The sequence below is a fragment of the Ananas comosus genome, linkage group 5, assembly GCF_001540865.1.
Source record: "Ananas comosus cultivar F153 linkage group 5, ASM154086v1, whole genome shotgun sequence".
NCBI lineage: Eukaryota > Viridiplantae > Streptophyta > Magnoliopsida > Poales > Bromeliaceae > Ananas > Ananas comosus.
Window position 1 is genome coordinate 6993975 of NC_033625.1, and position 20191 is coordinate 7014165.

At 36.9% G+C, this 20191-nt stretch overlaps 1 protein-coding gene across 1 annotated transcript; it reads right to left on the reverse strand.

Moving 5' to 3' along the window:
- LOC109710419 (transportin-1-like) lies at nt 109–18112 on the reverse strand. The gene is given in 30 exon segments (XM_020232959.1): nt 109–877; nt 948–1007; nt 1094–1162; nt 1254–1305; nt 1710–1834; nt 1914–1985; nt 3559–3633; nt 3714–3776; nt 4207–4308; nt 5475–5582; nt 6367–6450; nt 7278–7388; nt 7509–7580; nt 7704–7778; nt 7866–7991; nt 9911–10009; nt 10983–11096; nt 12027–12140; nt 12231–12290; nt 12399–12428; nt 12507–12563; nt 12672–12738; nt 12833–12918; nt 14507–14557; nt 14860–14940; nt 15024–15101; nt 15205–15294; nt 16096–16383; nt 17785–17902; nt 17904–18112. Coding segments are annotated over 30 exon segments (2664 nt in total). The 5' UTR covers nt 17957–18112; the 3' UTR covers nt 109–793.

Genomic DNA, 20191 nt, shown 5'->3' on the forward strand with positions numbered 1-20191 from the left:
AACAATCAAAGCGGATAACGTGCTACCTATCTCTCTCTCAAAAAAAAAAAAAAAAACATTTCCAGAGTTCAACGCAGGAAAGTTCAACCAATAAAAGCTGCATAGAAATTACAAAAACAGGAAAACATAAAGCCTTTTACATTAAAAAGTTTCATTCTTCTGTGCAGTGTGGGTTTCAAAGGTTCTTCACAAGGGATTGCATATTTCACACAAAACAATAAAAAGAAACACTTGAAGCGAAATATCACTTATAAGATCCCCAGTAGAAACCAATGAAATAGTATTTTTCCCTTCTAAAAAGTTACATCAACCACCTCATTATGAAAAATTAAGTAAAAAAAAAAAGCAAAAATAAATACAATTGATACACCATAAGTGCCGATAGAGTTGCGCTAGAAAAAGCCTTTCACACATCAAATGAATGCTCCTGCAGTCGAATCAGTGGAAATAAAGACCAAAAAACCAAGCCCACTGAACCAATACAAATCATGACTTTTCCGACATAAAACCGCCCCGAAGAGAACCAGAGTATAGTCTTTGGGAGTGCTCTTGATTTCTCTGAGAAAAACCTCTCGAACCGTTATAAAACACAACTTAGACCTGCCCTATGCCTGCCCAGTATAGAACCATTTCGTAAAACACTGCATAGGATACAAATCACACAAATCGGGAACACGTGTTTTGACTCGTAACGCTCCACAACCCACACGCTCGGATGAGATCTGCTCGCCATTGATCGGCAGAAAGTGGCGAAAGTCTTGAGTATAAAAAGATCTTCTTGTGTAAATCGTTGTTATACTGCATACATTGATAGTTTTTTGACCAAAGGAGGCTCCAATGTTGACAAGAATTGCTCCCATGCACCAACTCCGAGCATCTGATAATAGCAATCTCATTATTTTGGGAGTATCATTATTTTGTGATAGTGAAAGGTGGTGAAGTTATACCTGTTTATACCCATTCAAAACCTGGCATACTTCGTTGTGTAGATCCTCACTTCTTATTTCCTGGTAAATAGCAGCAAAAGATGAGCTAAAAATGGCTTAATTTGGGAAGTCATTGCAACTTGTAACAGAGGCTTAATATTTCTTACCTGCCAACTTGCAGTGGCTTTGCAGATGAAAGCAAGTGATGTCATGGCTCCCTTTGGATTTGCTCTGATCTAAAGGAGTTGAAAATACATAGTTCAAAAGCAAGCACTGTTATGTGCGAAAAAAACCCTAATATAAAAACAGAGAGACAGAAGAATATACCATTGCACAAAGACCACGGAAAGCATCCTCTTTCTCGTAATCGTCTCGTATCCTGCACATATGATAGCTATATAATAGCTGGAAAAGTTTAAAAGGAAGCAATATAATGGCTTTGTAGTGGATATAATTTAGAGGGGCTAAATGTAGGATTTTATATTTCAGGGAACAGAAGTGCAAATGTGGGATTTTTTCAGGCTGTTCTGCCTTTTAGCCCTTCCAGAACCCAGGTGTTTGGCTAAGAAATTAGTCCAAGCGCAAATTAGTCCAAGCGCATTCATTGCATAAGAGGCAGTGGCTTCGGGTCACAAAAGCAAAAGATCAAGTTTGAATCTTCGGAGTAGATTTTAATGAAAAAGCTAAGAGCGCATCTTTGGACAGGCCTACTCAACAGCACTACTGCAGAAACTCCATCCTGGCTAACATGCATAAAGCATTAAAGAAGATGCAACGACTTACATGCAAAGAGCATTACACCAAGGCTGCACAAAGTGTTCCATATGTGGTGCTACAATTTCCGGACAGACCCAGCCAAGCCTCCCAAGAGTGATGGCACTATTTTCGATAAGTGACTTGTTGAGACCCTGTTCCTCATCAGAAAAGAAACAAAAGGCGCGTTAATCTCAAGCAAAATACAAAAAAAAGTCAGTCGTATAGACTCACCTCTGGATTTTGCAAAATTAGAACCAACAATGAAATGACCGTCAATGCTACAGGGGAGATTTCTTGGCGAACCTGAATCAAATTATAGAGAAAACATTAGAATTTATAAGAAAATTCAGGGTTTTTCTTTTGGTGTGTGTTGGGGTGGGGTGGGGGAGGAGGGGTTGGGTGGGGTTCATCAAGTGGCATATCCAAACACTTTCAAAAGGAAAAATGAGATAACAGAACTTCGACAACCAAATATCCTAAAGTATGCATATGACTCAATTTTATGGAACTTTCAGTGGATCAGAATAGCCAATGGCCTCCTTACTTAAAACTACACATAGCAATAACTCCAACAAGGTACTATCTGACATAGACCATTGGAGAATGATAATGAAATGAGCGACCTGTACATGTTTCGTATGGCTATCTTAATTCCTACATAATCATGAAAACCTAATTAACTGTTGATACCATAGCCAAATTGACAAATGTGTGCTAGTACTTCAAAATTTTCAAAGCAGCACGCTAAGTGTATTTGCTCGTACAACAATAGGGCCTGTTTGGCTTTGCTGCTGGGGAAGTAATTTCGGCAAAATTGATTTTTATTTGGAGAAATGATTTTCATTCAAAACTGTATAGCATTTAGTTGAGATTAGTATGAAAATAATTTTTCTAAATTGATTTTGTAAAAGTTGTTTGGCAAAATTTTGTACTATGTGAAACTAATAAATTTTTCTGCTGAATTTGAATTCAAAACTTGAATTTGAATTTAAACTTTAAAATTTTGAAATTAAAATTTGCACCAGAACTTAAAACTTGATATTTGATTTTAAAATTTGAAATTTAGAACTTAAAATTTATTTTAGATTTAAAATTTAAAGTTTTAAATAAATTTTAACATTTTTGGAAATTTTAAATTTAAAAATTAAAATATAAAAATTAAAGTTTTAAGAGTTCAAATTTAAATTTAAAATTAAAATTTTTTGACTTTTGAAAATTTAAAATTTTTAAATTTAAATCTAAATTTAAATTTTGCAAATTGAAATTTAAATTAAAATTTTTGAAATTTAAAATCTAAATTTTAAGCTTGAAATTTAAAAATTTTGAAATTTAATCTTCATTTTAAAATTTAAATTTGAAAATTGAATTTAAGATTTAAAATTTAAAATTTGAAAGTTGAAATTTGAAACTTGAAATTTTAAATTTTAAATTTAAAACTTGAAATTTAGAATTTTAAATTTGCAACTTAAAATTTAAAGTGTTAAATATAAATTTCAAATTTTAACTACTACTAATTTTGGGGCCTCTAATCAGAAAACTGGTTCTAAAAATCAGAATCAGATTTTAGAAAAGAGACGACCAAAGGCTCTATTAAAGGAAAAATCAATTTTGGCCCTAAAATCACTTTCTAGAACCGAGGCCAAACACCTCCTAAGACAGACAAATAAAGGTTCTACACAAGGATTTGCTGTTCAAAAGACGTAAAACTAGACATTCTCAGTCCACATCTCACATGCTAAAAAGAGATATTTACAAGTATACCACAGCAAAATCATTTATTTACATGTATCCTTGCAGAATTATATTTAGTTCAAAAACTCAATTTCTACATATAAAACCTTATTAAAAATATAAGAGTCGCTGGATATGTGCTAACCTTGATCGCCAGTTCTCCAATAGCCCAGCAAGCATTATTTGCTACCGACACAGCCTCCTTCACACCAGCAGGACTCTACAACGCAATGTTTCGTTAAGAAGACAAGCCAAATGATAATATCAGAATTTCATTCGCTTAGAGAGAACATTCCCTACCAGTTGGTTGACTGCGACATTTAGAAAATCCTCTAGGCGAGGATGCAAATGTACCGGACAAACCTGGTTTCAGGACAAAGATTGAGTTAATAACAAATCATGTCCCTAAAATCAACCCTAATTTCAATTTCACCCTCAGGAGTTTCAATGGAAACAATCTCATCCCTGAAACTTGATCGATTTTGATTTCATCCTCAGGTTTTCCACTTTTACTAAACAAGTCCCTGAAGTTTGACCTTGATTATAATTTCATTCTTGGCATTCCAACATCCACAAAGCAAAGTCTAAACCAACCGAAGAACTTGAGTATTATGCAGAACAAACTCCGTAGACCGAAAAGTTTACATTGAAATTATGAGGACTAAATCGAAATTAAGATCAAACTTCAGGGACGTGTGTGGTTCAACCAAAATTTTATGTCTTATACATTTAGCATTTGGTAATTGGAAGACAATCATTTTGAGAGATGTCGGATTCAACGCTTTTGACTCACTTTTGCGAGGTCCCCAAGAAGTGCAAGGGCACTTTGGCGAATATCAGCAGCATCATCCATGCAGCACTGTAAAAGTAGATCCCTCAAATTGCTTTGAGCGACCTATAAAGATGCACAAGAATGTTAGATAACAATATTGACTATACGGGTAACCCCGGAGTATTAAGCTACACCTATTCAACTCTGTGAAATTCGACATGGAATAAGTCTAGGGTGGGGCCTCCATAAATAATCAAGACAAAGACCTTAAAAGTTAAAAGCAATATGAAGCACATTCGCTTTTGGCAAATCAAGCCCCTAATATCCAAAGAAGCAACTAAATCCTATAAAAAGTGCTTTGTACTTGACTTGTTTATTGGGGCTGTAAGATGCAATGCCGTTTGACGAAATCTGTTTAAATAGTATTGCAAGGAGAAGCAGTAATAGCTTTCTCATTTAAATCCCTCTTAACAGCTCTGCAGTCAAAGCAGGTTTTGGGCCCTCAAAATCTCACTACTTCCTGCCGCAAAAAAAGCTACAAACTTTTTGTTTGCCGAACACTCTACTAGATGGGTCTGTAGCTAAAAGAAGAAGCTAAAGCTAAGCCAAGAATTGCCATGCAGCTAGCACGACAGATCACAGCAACCCGGGGCATGCCAACGTTGGCACAGTGGCGTGAGGTATGGAAAACCTTTCTAGACCTTTTCACTTAAAAAAACTCAAAAAGATCTTGAAAAACTCGAAGGAAACAATTTTTGTCGATAATGGCGGCACAACATTGTGCCATGTGATGACACAACCTTGGCACGGTACAACACAGTCAGCGCAGGGTAGCATTGGCAATCCTTGAACCATGCAAAACTAGAGCTCAGGCCTAGCTTGGTGATGTATACCCCAAATGGAACCTAGTTGATGCTTTAAAAACCAACTAAAAACAATTTTGAGCTCTATTCCTCGATCACTGTACTGTTATTGCATTGGAAGATCAAAGCTTTAAGAGCTGTCAGATTTTTAGGGCCTGAAAAGCATCAAAGCAGTTGCACTGGGGGAGTGTTTTCCAAATTCAGCCTTCATTTCACTGACATTCAAGGAAGCACTTTGAAAAACCATTCTGGTTAAGCGGTTGTCTGGGCCAGCCAACTACTGCTGAAGCCAAATAAGGCAACTAAAAGGAACTCAATATATGTTCGCCCAGCAACAATAAAATCTTTCTTCCAAGATGTTTGAGCTAAGCTTTATGGTTTGTCCAAAAGGACTGTAAAGTTCATTTATCCCAATGGAAACTTTACCAGGCTTTCGATACCACTACCAAGGCCTTCTGCAAGCCCTGACAGTAAGTCCAATGAGCATACAATGAACTCCTTCTCATATAGAACGCCAGCTGCAGCTTGATCAACCTGTGTTTAAATATCAGATATCAGAATGAGAAATTAAAGGCCCATTCCTGCCATACAGCTATTGATGTAAACAATCTTGCTATAAGGAGAAGAAATGCACTATATAACAAGTCATCATCAAACTTCAATACATTCCTTCTGCTTCGTTCCGGTTTTACTTATTTACAATATTTGCATTTTATCTCGTTTAATATATCTACTACACAGGAATATTCATCAGTTTAGCCAAACATATTGCACAGTTTCACAAGTGCTGGGCCAATATTGTACTGATGTGAATGTCTACAATATAGATGTCATCTATATTGCAGCTGTCAAATCTACAAAATACCAATAGTACATGCAAAAGTATAGCATCATTTTCTGAAACTTCCACAAGTCAATCTATTAGGACGCGTGCAGAAATTACTAATCATAAAATGTTTACTAAGCCATGAAACATAATCAATTAATACAAGAGCTGCTAATGGAGGCAATCATCAATGATTCAGAGTATATGGTCATTGTTTAATTACTAAACTTCAAACCGTGTACATTCTACAGAAAAATCTCTACGAGTAGTCAACTAAATGGCGATAGGTTTGCTATAGCCAAAAATCCTGACAAATAGACATTCTATATAAAGAGAAATCATTAGAAAATATTGATAGGATCTCAGTATCAAAAATCCAACTTAAGAGTATTAATCATGTTTCTATGCAAATGCCTTCAATATAATAGTAATCTTCACAAAGCATGTGAAATGTGTAATTGAGAAGAAATTTTTAAGAGTTAAATAGAAAACCTTCGCCAATTGCTGGGTCTGGATAAGATTAATGCATCTCTGAAATACTGGTTCTGCAAATTGAGAAAAGCCTGGTCCCAAAGCCTGAAAAGTTATCAACAATCAGTTTTTCCGTACCATGAAGAGATCAGCTATTTATGATAATGAGAAAAGATCTACAGCAATTGAAGAAAAATTATATACATACAGCATTAACTTTTTGTGAAGAAAGAAAGCTTTAGAAGATAACCTTTAGAAGACCAGCATTAACTCTAGAAGATAACCTTCAAACAGCCATGAAACACATTCTAGATTTTGTTAAGCACTTAAACTAGTTCGACTTTATGGGTTACAAGAGAAGATCACAGGATTCAGTTAAGCTAATACTGTTGAAGGGGAGTTAGAAAAAGGAACTCCAGAAAGCACTGCTTAATACTTAATTACATTTGGACTACCGGATACACATTTAATAATATATTTCATGCAGGCCAAAAAGTCTGTATCTTACTCCTTTCAAAGATCTAAATTTTTGTCCAGGAAATTTTTGTCCAGGAATTCTCATTGCATGAATTATCAAATGGACGCTGCAAGTAGTTTTAGCATATTATATAATTCAACCTGAATAAGTAACCTATGCAATAAGTTTAGGACCTAATGAAGAATGAAGTCCATCAGTTTGGAAGCAACAGAAGAGCTTTCAACATCCAAGTTCACCTGATGCAAACTGATATAACACCTAACAGAGTTTGCTGAAGCTAATACTTTCAATATTGACTAGCCTTTTCAAGACAATCCAAACAGAATAATATGCTTCGGATTGCAAATGATCAAAAAGTAAAGACAGCATCTTGGAGATTACACCACTAGATGTGTTACTTCACCCAAGGTTAAAAGAAATACCGAGCTGAGATTTGAAACCCTATAAACGATACCTGTGCAATCGAAGTAAAGCACTCAAGCAATGGAAATAGATCTTTGTCAGAGTTTGAAAGTTGCCGCCACTTCGCTATTAATGGTGGCATCAAAATCTCCAAATATTTCGGCTGCAGAACATTAGAATATGAAATTAACACTCTTGACATCGTGAGCAGACCAGAATTACAAAGTCATACCATAAAGGGGAGAAGAGAAAATCAAGCACCACAATTTGACAAATATGGTACCTGATTTAATTCTGCTCCTACAGCATCAGCTAGTGTACCAATAGCATCATAGAGGATTCGGAGGCTCCGCCTCTACAAGATAAATTTATAAATACAACAGATTGAAAAAAAGGCGACAATTAATTTGATGCGTTGCATCGGCTTCTTCTACTATGTCCAGTTGACAAATTAATTAAATAAAAAAAAAATTAAAACCTGATATTTCCCATAAGCACATAAAAGGTGTTGTAGAACAATTTCCAAGCGTGGGATCAGTTCCTCAGCAGCCTCCTGAGGATAGAAGGACAAAACTAGTTTTAGGCAAATATGAAGTCAAAAGGGTATCGATTGGAATTCCCTCAAACAACAGAAAAAGACCTCTTCAAGGGTTGCAAATGCTGAGCAGGCAGCCTCCTGCACTCGCTTATTGCTATCCAATATCCTTCTGAGTAATCCCATAAGAATTTTATCAAATTGTTCACGACCATTCTGATGGACAATGCACTGCATTAGAAGGGAAAGAAATCAAGACATTAAGATAAATATTATCAATTCTTAGTATCTATCAAGTAGAAAAAGGAAACAAGTAATGAAAGATATAATATTACATCAACGAAAGCTGGCTAGGTCCACGGATAAAAGTGCACTCATTACCAGTCAAATGATATACAGTAGCAGATCTACGGAATAAAAAAACCTAATATCTAAGCCATTTCATATCAACCACTATATAGCCTCTCCATTAGCTGGAAGAAACTACAACTTCACTGCATCCAATCGACAACCAATCCAGTCCTCTCATGGAGATGGGATGAGTGCAAGAAAACTGGATCTTTGAAGTTACCAGTAAGAAGTGCCTCATTCAGCTTACAAAAAGTCTAAGTTTTCCCTCTATCAATTATAGCACTTGATCCCCATTTTGGAAGATGGATTAACCATCGAATGGCTTTGATTTGGTGGATCCTCTCTCCTTGTCGCTTTATAATATCGGCATCCACCAAACCTCCATCCTGAGCAAATAAAAGTGTTTCTCCATGGCGGAGGGAGAGATTAAAAAAAAAAAGAAGAGAGGAATAACCAGTCACAAAATTTGGTATCTCCATCAGGCCAGCTACTATATGAACTAACCAAAAAGGATACACAAAACCCAATATCTACACTAATAACGGTACAAACCAATATTATCTCCAAAGTAGAGCCACAAGGCAAACATTCGTATGCCCCAGCCATTTAAGTAAGCATACGTAATACATGCAATAACTACATGTATCCTGATTAAGCTGGTTTCTTCATTACAAAAACTCATAGCTCATATGTCAAATCAATCATCAGCAGATAAAAGAATACCCCTTTGGACTCTTTAAGTTCATCATTCTCATAGAATCAATGCATCTGTTAAGTCTCATAGAATCAAAGCATCTGTTAAGCTGATAAGAGTGGGAAGCACATCAAATAATTCTCTCATGGTAAGAAATAGACTCTGACTATACTGCTAGTGCTGAGACTTAACATCCATATCCCACACCAAGGCAAGATAATACAAATTCATGAAAAGAATAATGATATCTTATTATTGCCAGAGTAGTTGTCAGTCCTTGGTGAGCAGGCTAATGATTACAAGATGAATAGGTAAATCATTCCAATAACAGTTCTGATCATGATTGAAATTTAGAAGACTAGTGAAATTAGGAGGATAAAAAACTTCACAGCCCTTCCTTAAGAAGTTTGACATCAAATTTTAGAACATTGTACTCCAGCAGAAAATAGATTTTAACGCACCCAACATAATACCAACATGACAACTTATAATAATTGATAATTAATGTGGATTTGAAGTCAACAAATGTTTCCATCAATGCTCTTCTTTTCACCCTGGATGTCAAATGAATCTTCTTACATTTCAAACATGAATGATGTACATATCAAGATTCAGGATATGGCATTCAAATTCTGTTTGACAACCCAAACAGAATAGTTAGTCTCACATATATCAGGCTCATTGGAAAGGAAAACTTCAAAGTTAGATGAAAATGAAAGATTTAAGGTCCCTAACTTTTGTGATAATTTTCCAAGGACGTTAATGCCGAAACAACTAGCAGCCATAAGTACGAATGCCACAATGTATTAATTTGATCTATATTTTTTTTTAAAGTGATCAGCTGCAGAAGATGAGAACTAAAAACTTCTAATCAAGTGACGACACTTACTCATAATACAGAATGTACGATAATTAAACAAACAGTTAAAAAGAGATCATCCAAGAACAAATGGAACAGCAATTAGCATCAGTCCAAGAGGTGTGTCAACAAAAAAGAAGATTATTAAAAATTTACGACTGCCTTAATAAACAAATTTCAGAAGAACGCACCAGAAGGGGAAGAAACAAATTGCTTGGGAGGAAATTGATACTGATTAATATTTACCTGAACAATAAACTTGCTATATCGTGAAAGTGTCCAACAAGTAATACTTCGTATAAGAGGAAATTTATCTTCCAGAAGTCGTATTAGAAAATCAACAATCTGCAAAAATTATATCAACAATCAATATTCCATAGAAGTACACCAACAAGAAATAGCAAATAGATGAAGAATCAATATAGAACAAAATAAAACCCGAGCATTTTTTTTCATTAGTCCTTGCATAAGAAATTTAGAATAGTAAAAGTGCCTTTACCATCACTGTAAAGTCGTATATAACAGCTAAAAGGGTAAATGGTAATATAATGTTGCACCTATTTACCAGTAGAGTACTCATGATCAAATGACTGTATAGCTATCATATCCCTGAATAAAATAATCTATGTATAATTACAAACAAAATCAAACAATTTATCAAGATCTGTTGCATAGGAGTAGGTCCCAAGGTTTTACATAGGCATCTAGGCCTGTTGACAAAATCAAGCAGTTTAGGTTTCTATTCAATAACCAAAAAATGCAAATTTAAAAGTGGGTCCAGATTGAGGTTTTCTCGAGATAGGGATCCTAAGAGAGCTCATGATGGAAAACAGAAAGTGTACAATCTCTTCATCTACTAGAGGAATCTCTATTTGTTATGGTTCCTAAACCAAAAATCAATTAATAATCATATGCATCCTTTTCCCCTTCCTTGGAGTCCCTCTATTTTCCTGCCTGTTGAATAGTAGATGTACAGATGTTCTGAATATATTGTGTGTCGAAAAGACATAGGGTACCAAAGACAACTAAATTATCAATAAAAGCAATCGAAAGTCTATGAAAAGCGCTTTTTATTTTCTTTTTTTCTTTTTACTCTATAATAGCTAGTGTTGCAGTTATACTACCGAGCAGTAGATGGTATTGCAAGATCTCTACCAGCCAAACTAGGTAAGTAGTTATAATGCCTGGTGTACATAAGTGGAATCATGCTAAAACCATTATCAATAGTTCATTGAGACTTTCTATTCCTATTTACTAATAACATTTCAAGATAGTGCCAATCCACAATCAGTGATCACTAGTGCATTAATAAAGTTACCCCAGGAAGGTGGTCATAAAGTCCATTAATGCATCCCTCAGCTATAGCACCAATAGCTAAAACAGCAGCTTCCCTTTCTTTCCAAGCAGCATCACCAGTACTGGACAGTTTTTGCTGCAAAAGCATTAGATAGGACACGAGAATGAGCTAAAAACCAATAAACCAAAAATCACAAAAAAAAAATGATACTAAGTTGACTAGATATCTTGATATAAGCAAATTATTTGAGCTGCAACTAACATAGCAGGGTTCTACCCCTGAATAACCTCTTTGCTCCGAAGTTGGATACACATCAAGATTATTCACCTATATCCACAATTAACTCAGTTTTTGTCTTTCCTCATTGGAGAAATGTAATTCCAAATTACTGACCTATTTGCACCAAAAGAACTTAGTATTGTTGGATCAAACAAGTAAAAAAAAATACTAAACTTCCTTTGTATATGTAATCCGTTTGGACAGAGGCAGGATATTGTATAAAGCTTATAGTTGGGCCAAATCCATAAGGCCCGAGTTTACAGATAATTTTTGAGGCATATCTTCTTTGAATACCTGGTCGCACAGCCAGTGATCGTCAGAACACAGCTAAAGGCTCAAATTGTTTGGTACTCTAATTGAACAAAAGTATGACCTTTTGCAACTCACAAAAAAACATGAAAAACAACAACTCATGAATGTACTGGAAGGAAGGAAAGGATGTGATTGATCCACATGGTAAAACTGGTAGTCTAACCAGTATATGGCAGTATCAGGATTAAATTTGCACTCTCAAGGTTATAAAACTTTAATTTATAATAGGAAGATGTCGATCTAACGATGCTAAATTTATATGAAAGCTCAATGCTACTATTCAAAAAAAAGATCAAGTACTAAGAACAGTCCATGCAAAGAAAGCCCAGAAACACTTGAAACGACAAAAGTTAAAACAATATTCAAGTCCAGGTATGTGCACAAAAGAAAATGAAATTTCAAAAATTTTAACTTCTATGTTGATATCAAAAAGAAAAAAAAAAAAAGAAAGAAAAAAAAAACTATTCAAATGACCTGAATTAAAGGCATCAATGTTGGAAGAATGTCATCACCAAATACATTTGAAAGCATATCAAGACCAGCCGCACTACATTTCCGCAAATTCCAGACATTTACAATGTCATCATCCTGCAGATGGCAATACAGAGGTTTAGAAGAGTTGGTGGAAACATGGAAAACCAGACAGCATATAAAATAGAAGACAGGTCCAAAAATTACATCGTCTTCTCCACTTTCGGATCCATGAAATCGTGATGAATGAAAGCGAGGCTTCAAATCCTGCTCCAGGATATTTGTTCGCATAGTTACCAAGTAATCCAAGAATTCATTAAATTAAGACCAAATTGAATTGCAGAATGCAGGAATGGTGAAAGAAAAGACAATAACCTGGTCCCTATCTGGAAAGGACTCATCTTCCTGCAGGAAAATAAAATGGAGTTAGACAGCAAGCTTAACTTCTATTAGAAATTGCAGTAAGAGTTAAGTAAACATAACCTCAGTATCAACCAGTGACTCATCATCATCAGCGTAGACCATATTTGATAACAAAATCTGCAGAAGATCAAAGAGGAAAAACAAAATTAAAGGGATTACAGCAAACTCAAAAATATGACAGCTTAAATAACAAACATGTCAGAGGTGAGTGGGGAAAAGATATACTGGAATCAAGCGTGGCAGGAACTCTTGCAAGCCGTCAGAAGGCAAATTAGCATCACAATAGGCAGACCTAAGACATTGGCCCACAATCAAACCAGATTTTTAATTTGATAATTTAAATAAATTGAAGCTTCACTTATAAAACAGAAGTTATCGTAGTTTACCAAAATTCACAAGCCTCAAGAGCTACCTCTTCATCAGTGTCCTCGTTAGCTTGCAAGATGAATTCAATTACATTTCTCAGATGTGGCTGCACTTTTACGTCAAAAGCCAGTTATAGAAGAACAGGAGTTGAACAGTATCAAGAAGTGATTTCATGAGTTCCAGAAACAAGGCAGTCTCACGCAACTGTGCAACTAATAATAGGGCGCCTGATTCAGATGATGCCATTCATTCATTGCTTATTTTAGGACAACGCTGAAAGTTGGTTTTAAGTTCAAGGGCGTATGGATCAAGGATTTAAGTTCTGTGGCATGGGGTCGTACCGAAAACTTGCCGACACGGTACGACACACGGTGCGTGCCGGTCAAAAAATACATGTGTGCCGACACATAAGGACATGAAATATTTATTTTCTTTAGCAACAAAATATTCTAATTGCTTATTATGTATCTTTATCAAATCTTTTGAACTATATTGAGAAAATTACTACTAATTTAAAGAAAATAGAATTTAGAGTTGTGTCATCAACATGGAGGCTATATCGTGTCGATATCTTGTTGGCACGATACAGTATGATAGATACGGCCCATACGGATGGGTACTTAAATCCGAAATATGGATACATGCAAATTTAGATATCAGAGGGATATATAAAATTAGATAATTTTGTTTGGTTATATAAACAAATACGTCTAACTTTAAAATGATGCAATATGTTAAAATGCTAATGTGCCCTAATCTGACTCAACCAATATGTGTACTAATATATTTAACATAAAATATGATCTTACTAGCTACAAGTAGGGGTGGAAACGAGCCGAGCTCGAGCGAGTTTATGTCAGCTCAAATTCGGCTTGAAATTAATTTCGAGCCTAAATCTAGGCTCAAGCTCGGCTTGAAATTAATTCGAGCCGAGCTCGAGCGAGCCTAATTTCGAGTCGAGCCGAGCTCGAGCTCTAAACGAGCCGATTGAAATTCTCGACATTATATAATCAATAGTTTAATTTTTATAGAACATTACCTACAATTTGATGCAACATGTCCAATAGTTCAAAATACAAAATAATTGCAAGAAATGTGAGCTAGGGTGACTGTCTTACTGGGTGAGGGTCTGAGGGAGAACGAGAGAGAGAGAGATAGAGAGAGAGAGAAAGGGAAAAAAATTAGGGATTTGGAAATTTGAATGTTATCATGTTTTAGGGTTATGTGCAACAGTGAAAGTCTGAAAGAGAGAGTGTGTTATGTAAATTTAGAGTTGGGCTCAATTGCACGGTTGTACTTGTTGGGTTTATTTTATGGGCCAACAATAATGGCCCAAATTAAATTAAAGCCAATATAATTAAAATACATTATATTTATAAATAATATATATATATATATTTTCGAGCTTTCGAGCTTTTCGAGCCTAATTCGAACGAGCCGAGTAATACTCAAGCTCGGCTTGAAATGAATTTCGAGCCTTTTATTTTGTTCAAGCTCGGCTCATTTAATTTCGAGTCGAGCTCGAGCGAGCCGAATATCGAGCCGAACACGAGTCGAACGCGAGCCGGCTCGCTCGTTTGCCAGCCCTAGCTACAAGATAATTTTGCAACATAATATGCCAAAGAATTTAGCTGAACTGAATAAGGAGAGAATGAAATGTCAATTGAAGAACAAACAATTCAACATTTACATACCTCCAAAATTGTTGGCCGAACTTCAGTCAGCTGAACCCATGCAGAACAAACCTGCATAAAATAAAACAACAACAACAGCAAAAAGAATAAGACACAAATACATCAAATACATCAATATTTGAAAATCTCAACAGTATAGGACCCCCCTGGGTGAGAAATGCCTCAGCACAATGCAACATGAAAAATGTATAAAGGATTTGCATAGAATTACATCTTAATAGGGAATAAGGAAAAGCAAAAACAGAAATCCACAACATCTCTAACTTCAAATACATTTACAAAAATAACAATGAAAAGTTACAACACAAGACACTGATATCCAAATACCAGAAAAATGAGGTAAAAATAATTACCAACTTCCGCACTTCTGCAGCTGGGTCCTTAGCAAGATGAAATAAACCCTGAAGGTACTGATCCATAGACATATACAAAGCCTGCATAAAATTTGGATGAAGCATGAGAAAGAAGCTAGGTTCCTTAACAGAGGGAGACGGATGTGGATGTTTGATATACTTACCATGGGCATCACGACAATGTACTGATTGATACAACCTAGGGCTAGTTTTCTAAGAACGGCATGCGGAGACTGGAAAAGCTGATCCAGACAATGGAAAGCAAGAGAATTATTAAGAGGATATTAATTAATTTATGCATCAAAACATAGCTACATAATTTACAAATTCCATTCTGACAAACACCTGCAAAAATCTTGGCATGAAAATGTTGATAGGGCGTTCCGACAATCCAGGAACATCAACATCCAGTTCTTCTGGAACATCCTCACAAATCTGCCACAGTATACATATATATATAATGTTAACATACAAAATAAACCACTAAAAACAGAAGCGTACATCCATCTGATGCTAGCATTGTTAACATGAAAAGAATGCACAACCTAATCCTAATTGATTGGTTAGCACCTTATATCTTATTTTATAAGGTCATATTTTAAACTTGTCAAGAAAGACATGTCAACCTTCCTATTTTGTTTCCGTTTGCATCGGTAGAATTAAAAGAAAGTACATCAGATTCATATAATTCACAAGAACACCTACAATTATAGATATATACTACACGGTCAGCTGTCAAATAAGTAATGAACACAGTGTCAGGGCTACCTCTAGTATCCAAAAAAACAGACTACCAAAAGTCAATCATGCAACTCAAGTACTTGTTATTCATCGAACTGAGAAACAAAATGTACATTAATTTAGATTTGCGCAATAAGTTTCTCATTAGAATTAGATACACCAAATTTGAGTAACTTTCTTATAGAAGAAATCATAGCAGAGGTTTTCATTTGACAGTTATGGCATTAGGATGTATATAAACAGAATAACTTTCTACCTGCATTTAGAATTTCAAACTCCGAAAACTCACACAATTTGATGGAATCAGGTTTACTTTGAAGTTAATATTTCCCAGCAACACTTCTATAAATTTTTGTGTGAACAGTAGGAATTTGCAAGAGGGGAAAAAAATGCTAATAAAATGATGCATAAGCAACACAATTACTAATGATAACTTTCTTGTATTATAAGTCTAGCTGCAACCAGTGCACACAGAAAGACGAGAGAAAAGCTTACCTTGTATATAGCATCCATAGCACCTTCCATGTGATTCAAATCATTACTATCCAGGCATTGAACAAGAGCTTGCAACAACTCAGGCCAACCAACAACTCTCCCTAATTGAAAAAGAACACTAATAACTGTTCCAACTGTAGATCTGATGGTCCGGTCAGTTGCCCCTAAACAAGGCAATAGCTCAGACTTAATATATTGCTGAGATGGAGGCGGCAAAGAATTAAAAGTCGCCCGGAGATTGTTTTTCAATAGCAGACCAGCAGCCTGCCTTACTTCCACCGATTTGCCCTGTTTCATTTATAAGATAACCCATCTTAGTTAGAAAGTCTAATGAAGCAAAACTGAAAGGAACAAACTCAACGCCCAATTACTAACATTCGCTGAATAATATACCAAATGAGAGACGTGAAATGGTAAAAAATGACTAGTAGAATAATTCAATAAAGGTAAGCGATCGAATCTAAACCCGTCTTTGTTTTAATTGTAGCAATTGAGTAATCTTCAGTCCGGATCTTACGCCTTGGCTGCCAGTACTGCAAACAACTCGTACGAAGCACTTAACCAGCAGATGTGTCACTAAGTGGGAAAGAAGTAGGATTTTAATAAAGAGGCAGCCATGATGACAAATCTAAATAACCAGAAAATGCATATACAACTGTGCAACCATTCAACCACTTTTCGATGCTACAAAACTATTCCACCGAATGTCAAATCAAGGTGCAAGAAGCGATAAATCTCAAGGGTAACCCAGAGTAGGCTATCTATCTCTCAATAAAATTTGCTGGAAGATAGTTCTAAATACAGCAGGCTCAATAATTCCTGTTTGATCTTTCTTTGGTGACACTGCACATCAATCCGAATTCTCATCCTAGTAACAAGATCTTAATTATGAAATAGCAAACAATTACCCTCAGAATGCTATGCATCACTCAATACTCTTATGTCAGTTACATTATATTAACTAGAAAGAGTAATCGTAATACAGGTTTCAATAGAATCATCTCCAAGACCCCCCCACACAGCATCGGAAAAAAAGAGAAGAAAACCAACTGATCCTCACACACTATCTAAAATGGAAACCGCTAAACTTCTGAAATCATGTTATCCCACAATGTTATATGTTCAAGCTTCTACTGTCAGATTTCGGTAGCATCTGATACAGCTTTCACTACAATCATCCACAACCCCCGATGCATAGTGTAGCAAAAATAGAGAAGAAAACAAATTGATTCTTCTTTCCCATGATTTTACACCTCAATTTAACATATCCCTGAATCCTCACACTATCTAAACCCATAAACTCTCGCAATCAACTTACCCTACAAATTTCTATGTTCAAGTTTATACTGTTAAACTAAAATAAGACAAATTTCGATAGCACCATCTACAGCTGGCGACATACAAAACGGCGAAAAAAGAGAAGAAAAACCAATCGATCATCCTTTCCTGTGGTTTCCCCCTCCGACCAACATATGCCAAGCTTAACCTATTCCTAAATCCTCACACTATCCAAACCGGGAAAGATCCAAATCGGTCAACAGCGCATCTTAAGCCCAATCCAAAACCCTAGAAACCAATACAGCTTCTCGATCGGAAAACGATCGAAAAACAAAAAAAAAGCTAATCAACAAAGCCGACGCGACGCGAATCGAGAGAGAGAGAGAGAGAGAGAGAGAGAGAGAGAGAGACCTCGGCGTGGGCGAGGATGAAGGCGAGGTAGTTGTTGAAGTCGGGGAACTGGCTATAGTGCTGGAGCTGCTGCCAAATCCGGGGCTGATCGGAGCTGGGGGAGATGTGCTGCTCCGCGAAGCCCCTCCTCCTGAGGCCGCCACATCGCCGCCGCCGCCGCCGCCGCCGCCATGCGCCGCCGCTCCGATCGCCGGAGAAGTAGGAGAAGAAGGAGAGAGAGAGAGAGGGAGAGAGAGGGGCTTAGCAGAGGTAGAGGAGAAAGGAAGGGATCTTTGGGTGGGTTTTTCTCGTAGGGATTTTATAGCAATGAGAGAGAGAGAGAGAGAGAGAGAGAGAGAGAGAGAGTGATAGGAGATGTTTCAGAATTTTAGAAGCAGGTGTATTATTTGTGTGTAAAAACTAAATTGTTCTGCGAGGAGGGGAATCTTTGTTTTTACCTTAATCTCTGTTTTTACCCAAAATGGATTTAATTTTTTTCCCTAATAATTCTTTTGTCAAAAAAAATTATTCTTGTAAAATTTATTGGTTTTGCAAATTTTCAAAAATGGTCAACTATTTTTAATTTTATGAATTTAATCAGAATTTTCTACTCCTCTTTCATGAAAATTATTAATATTATAGATTATAGATAGATGATAAATAGGCTAAATTATAGAAAACTTATTTATAAGGGTTAATTGCATACGCGTTCCTGCAAATATGGTGAATTACAGATATATCCCTACTGTTGATACCAAAATTGAGCTGACCTAACCCACGTATAAGCCAATAAGGACACGTGGTACACCAGGAGTCGGCAATAAGGCGCCTGAAGGACAAGAAGGCGGGAACGGTTGAAGATTGGGACGTAACTTTCATGAGGAGTTAGCGTAACTTCCATGAGGAGTTAGTATAACTTCCACGATCATGGTTACAACCACTTCCCCAAACTACTTTCAACCAACTAATAATGTGGGCTATAAATAGTAACTTTGAAGCCTGCAATAGGGGTCTTCGCCCCTGCGCACAAAAGACCACCCTTATTTCCTCTGCATTTTATCGCTTTTCTAGAAGTAGTCTAAATGTAATCTTTTTCTTTTCCGCATTTACCGCTTTCCTAGGAGTAGTTCTTGTAATTTAGATCTTTAGAGTCTGTCTGCCCCACGGGCATCACTCCCTTATAGATCTTTGGAGTCTGTCTACCCCATGGGCATCACTCCCTTGTAGAATATACTTGGAGTCTGTCTGCCCTACGGGCATTACTCCCCTGTTTGTGTACTTTTTTCTTTTGCTATTCAATAGAAAGTCATCTTCGGCTCTTCCTGCCGATCAGATCACAAGTTTGTTTGGCCATTCGGCTCGTTTCTTAGTCGAATTCCGGGCTCCCCCTCTTCATTCGGCTCATCCTGCCGAAGCGAATTTACTGCGGAGGTTTTCGAACCCGGCTGATTCGATCCCTCATCGGTCTAATCGCTTGATCTTCTGTGGGCGCATACTTCGAGGGTCATAATCCGCAGCCGTCTCGCATCCCGACGATCTTCCCGAGGAGAATTGTTGACCGGGTCAAGGTTCGGGATGTTCGGCACGCAACAATTTTTTGGCACGCCTAGTGGGACTCATTTTTAGGTAAATTTATATATAAATTATGGCTGATGATCTACGTAATAGGGTTGTTCCTAGAAATTCTGGGAGTGATCAACCTAGTGATTCAGACAATGCTGACGAATGTCAAGCAGTTTGGCCAGTTGAAGGAGAGACTAGTAGACAGTCGGCTCATCAAGAGCCGAGTCTAACTCAGGCACTCGGCCAGATGAGCCAAGTCCTGCAAATTTTAGATCAAAATATCCATCAAAGTACTGCTCGACTAGATGCGATGCTGGCCGCTATCACGGCCTATAATGAAAATATTGCACGAATAGGACAATTATTGACTCGAAATGAGCAACCAATGGCAGGCTTACAAAGGCCTATGATGACACCAGTGTTGCAAAATCCTGCGACACCAGTAAATGGACAGCCCCAATACCATGGGGCACCATTCCAAGCGGCTTACAGACTGGCCGTCGTCAATACCGGTCAACAGCTGGAAATTACATGGGGATTGCCACCACTTCCGCCGATGGCAGCATACTAGCCCCAAAATATAGGGGCTAGAGCCGGGGAGCAGGCCCCTAATGATATGCAAGGAGCGAACCCTGCAATACAGAATTCTGGAGTTCCTCAAGGGCCAAATTGGGCTCAAGCACAAGCTCTGCTATATGCTCAGATTGAGGAAGTCATTCGGAATACCTTCGGAGTAGGGGCCAGGCCGGCTATGCGGCTTGTTTTTCGATCCCCGTATCCAGCAAATATAGATACAGAGCATCCGTATCCGGCAAACTGAAAAATGCCGAAGTTCGACAAGTTCTCGGGCAATGAGACCGAGAAT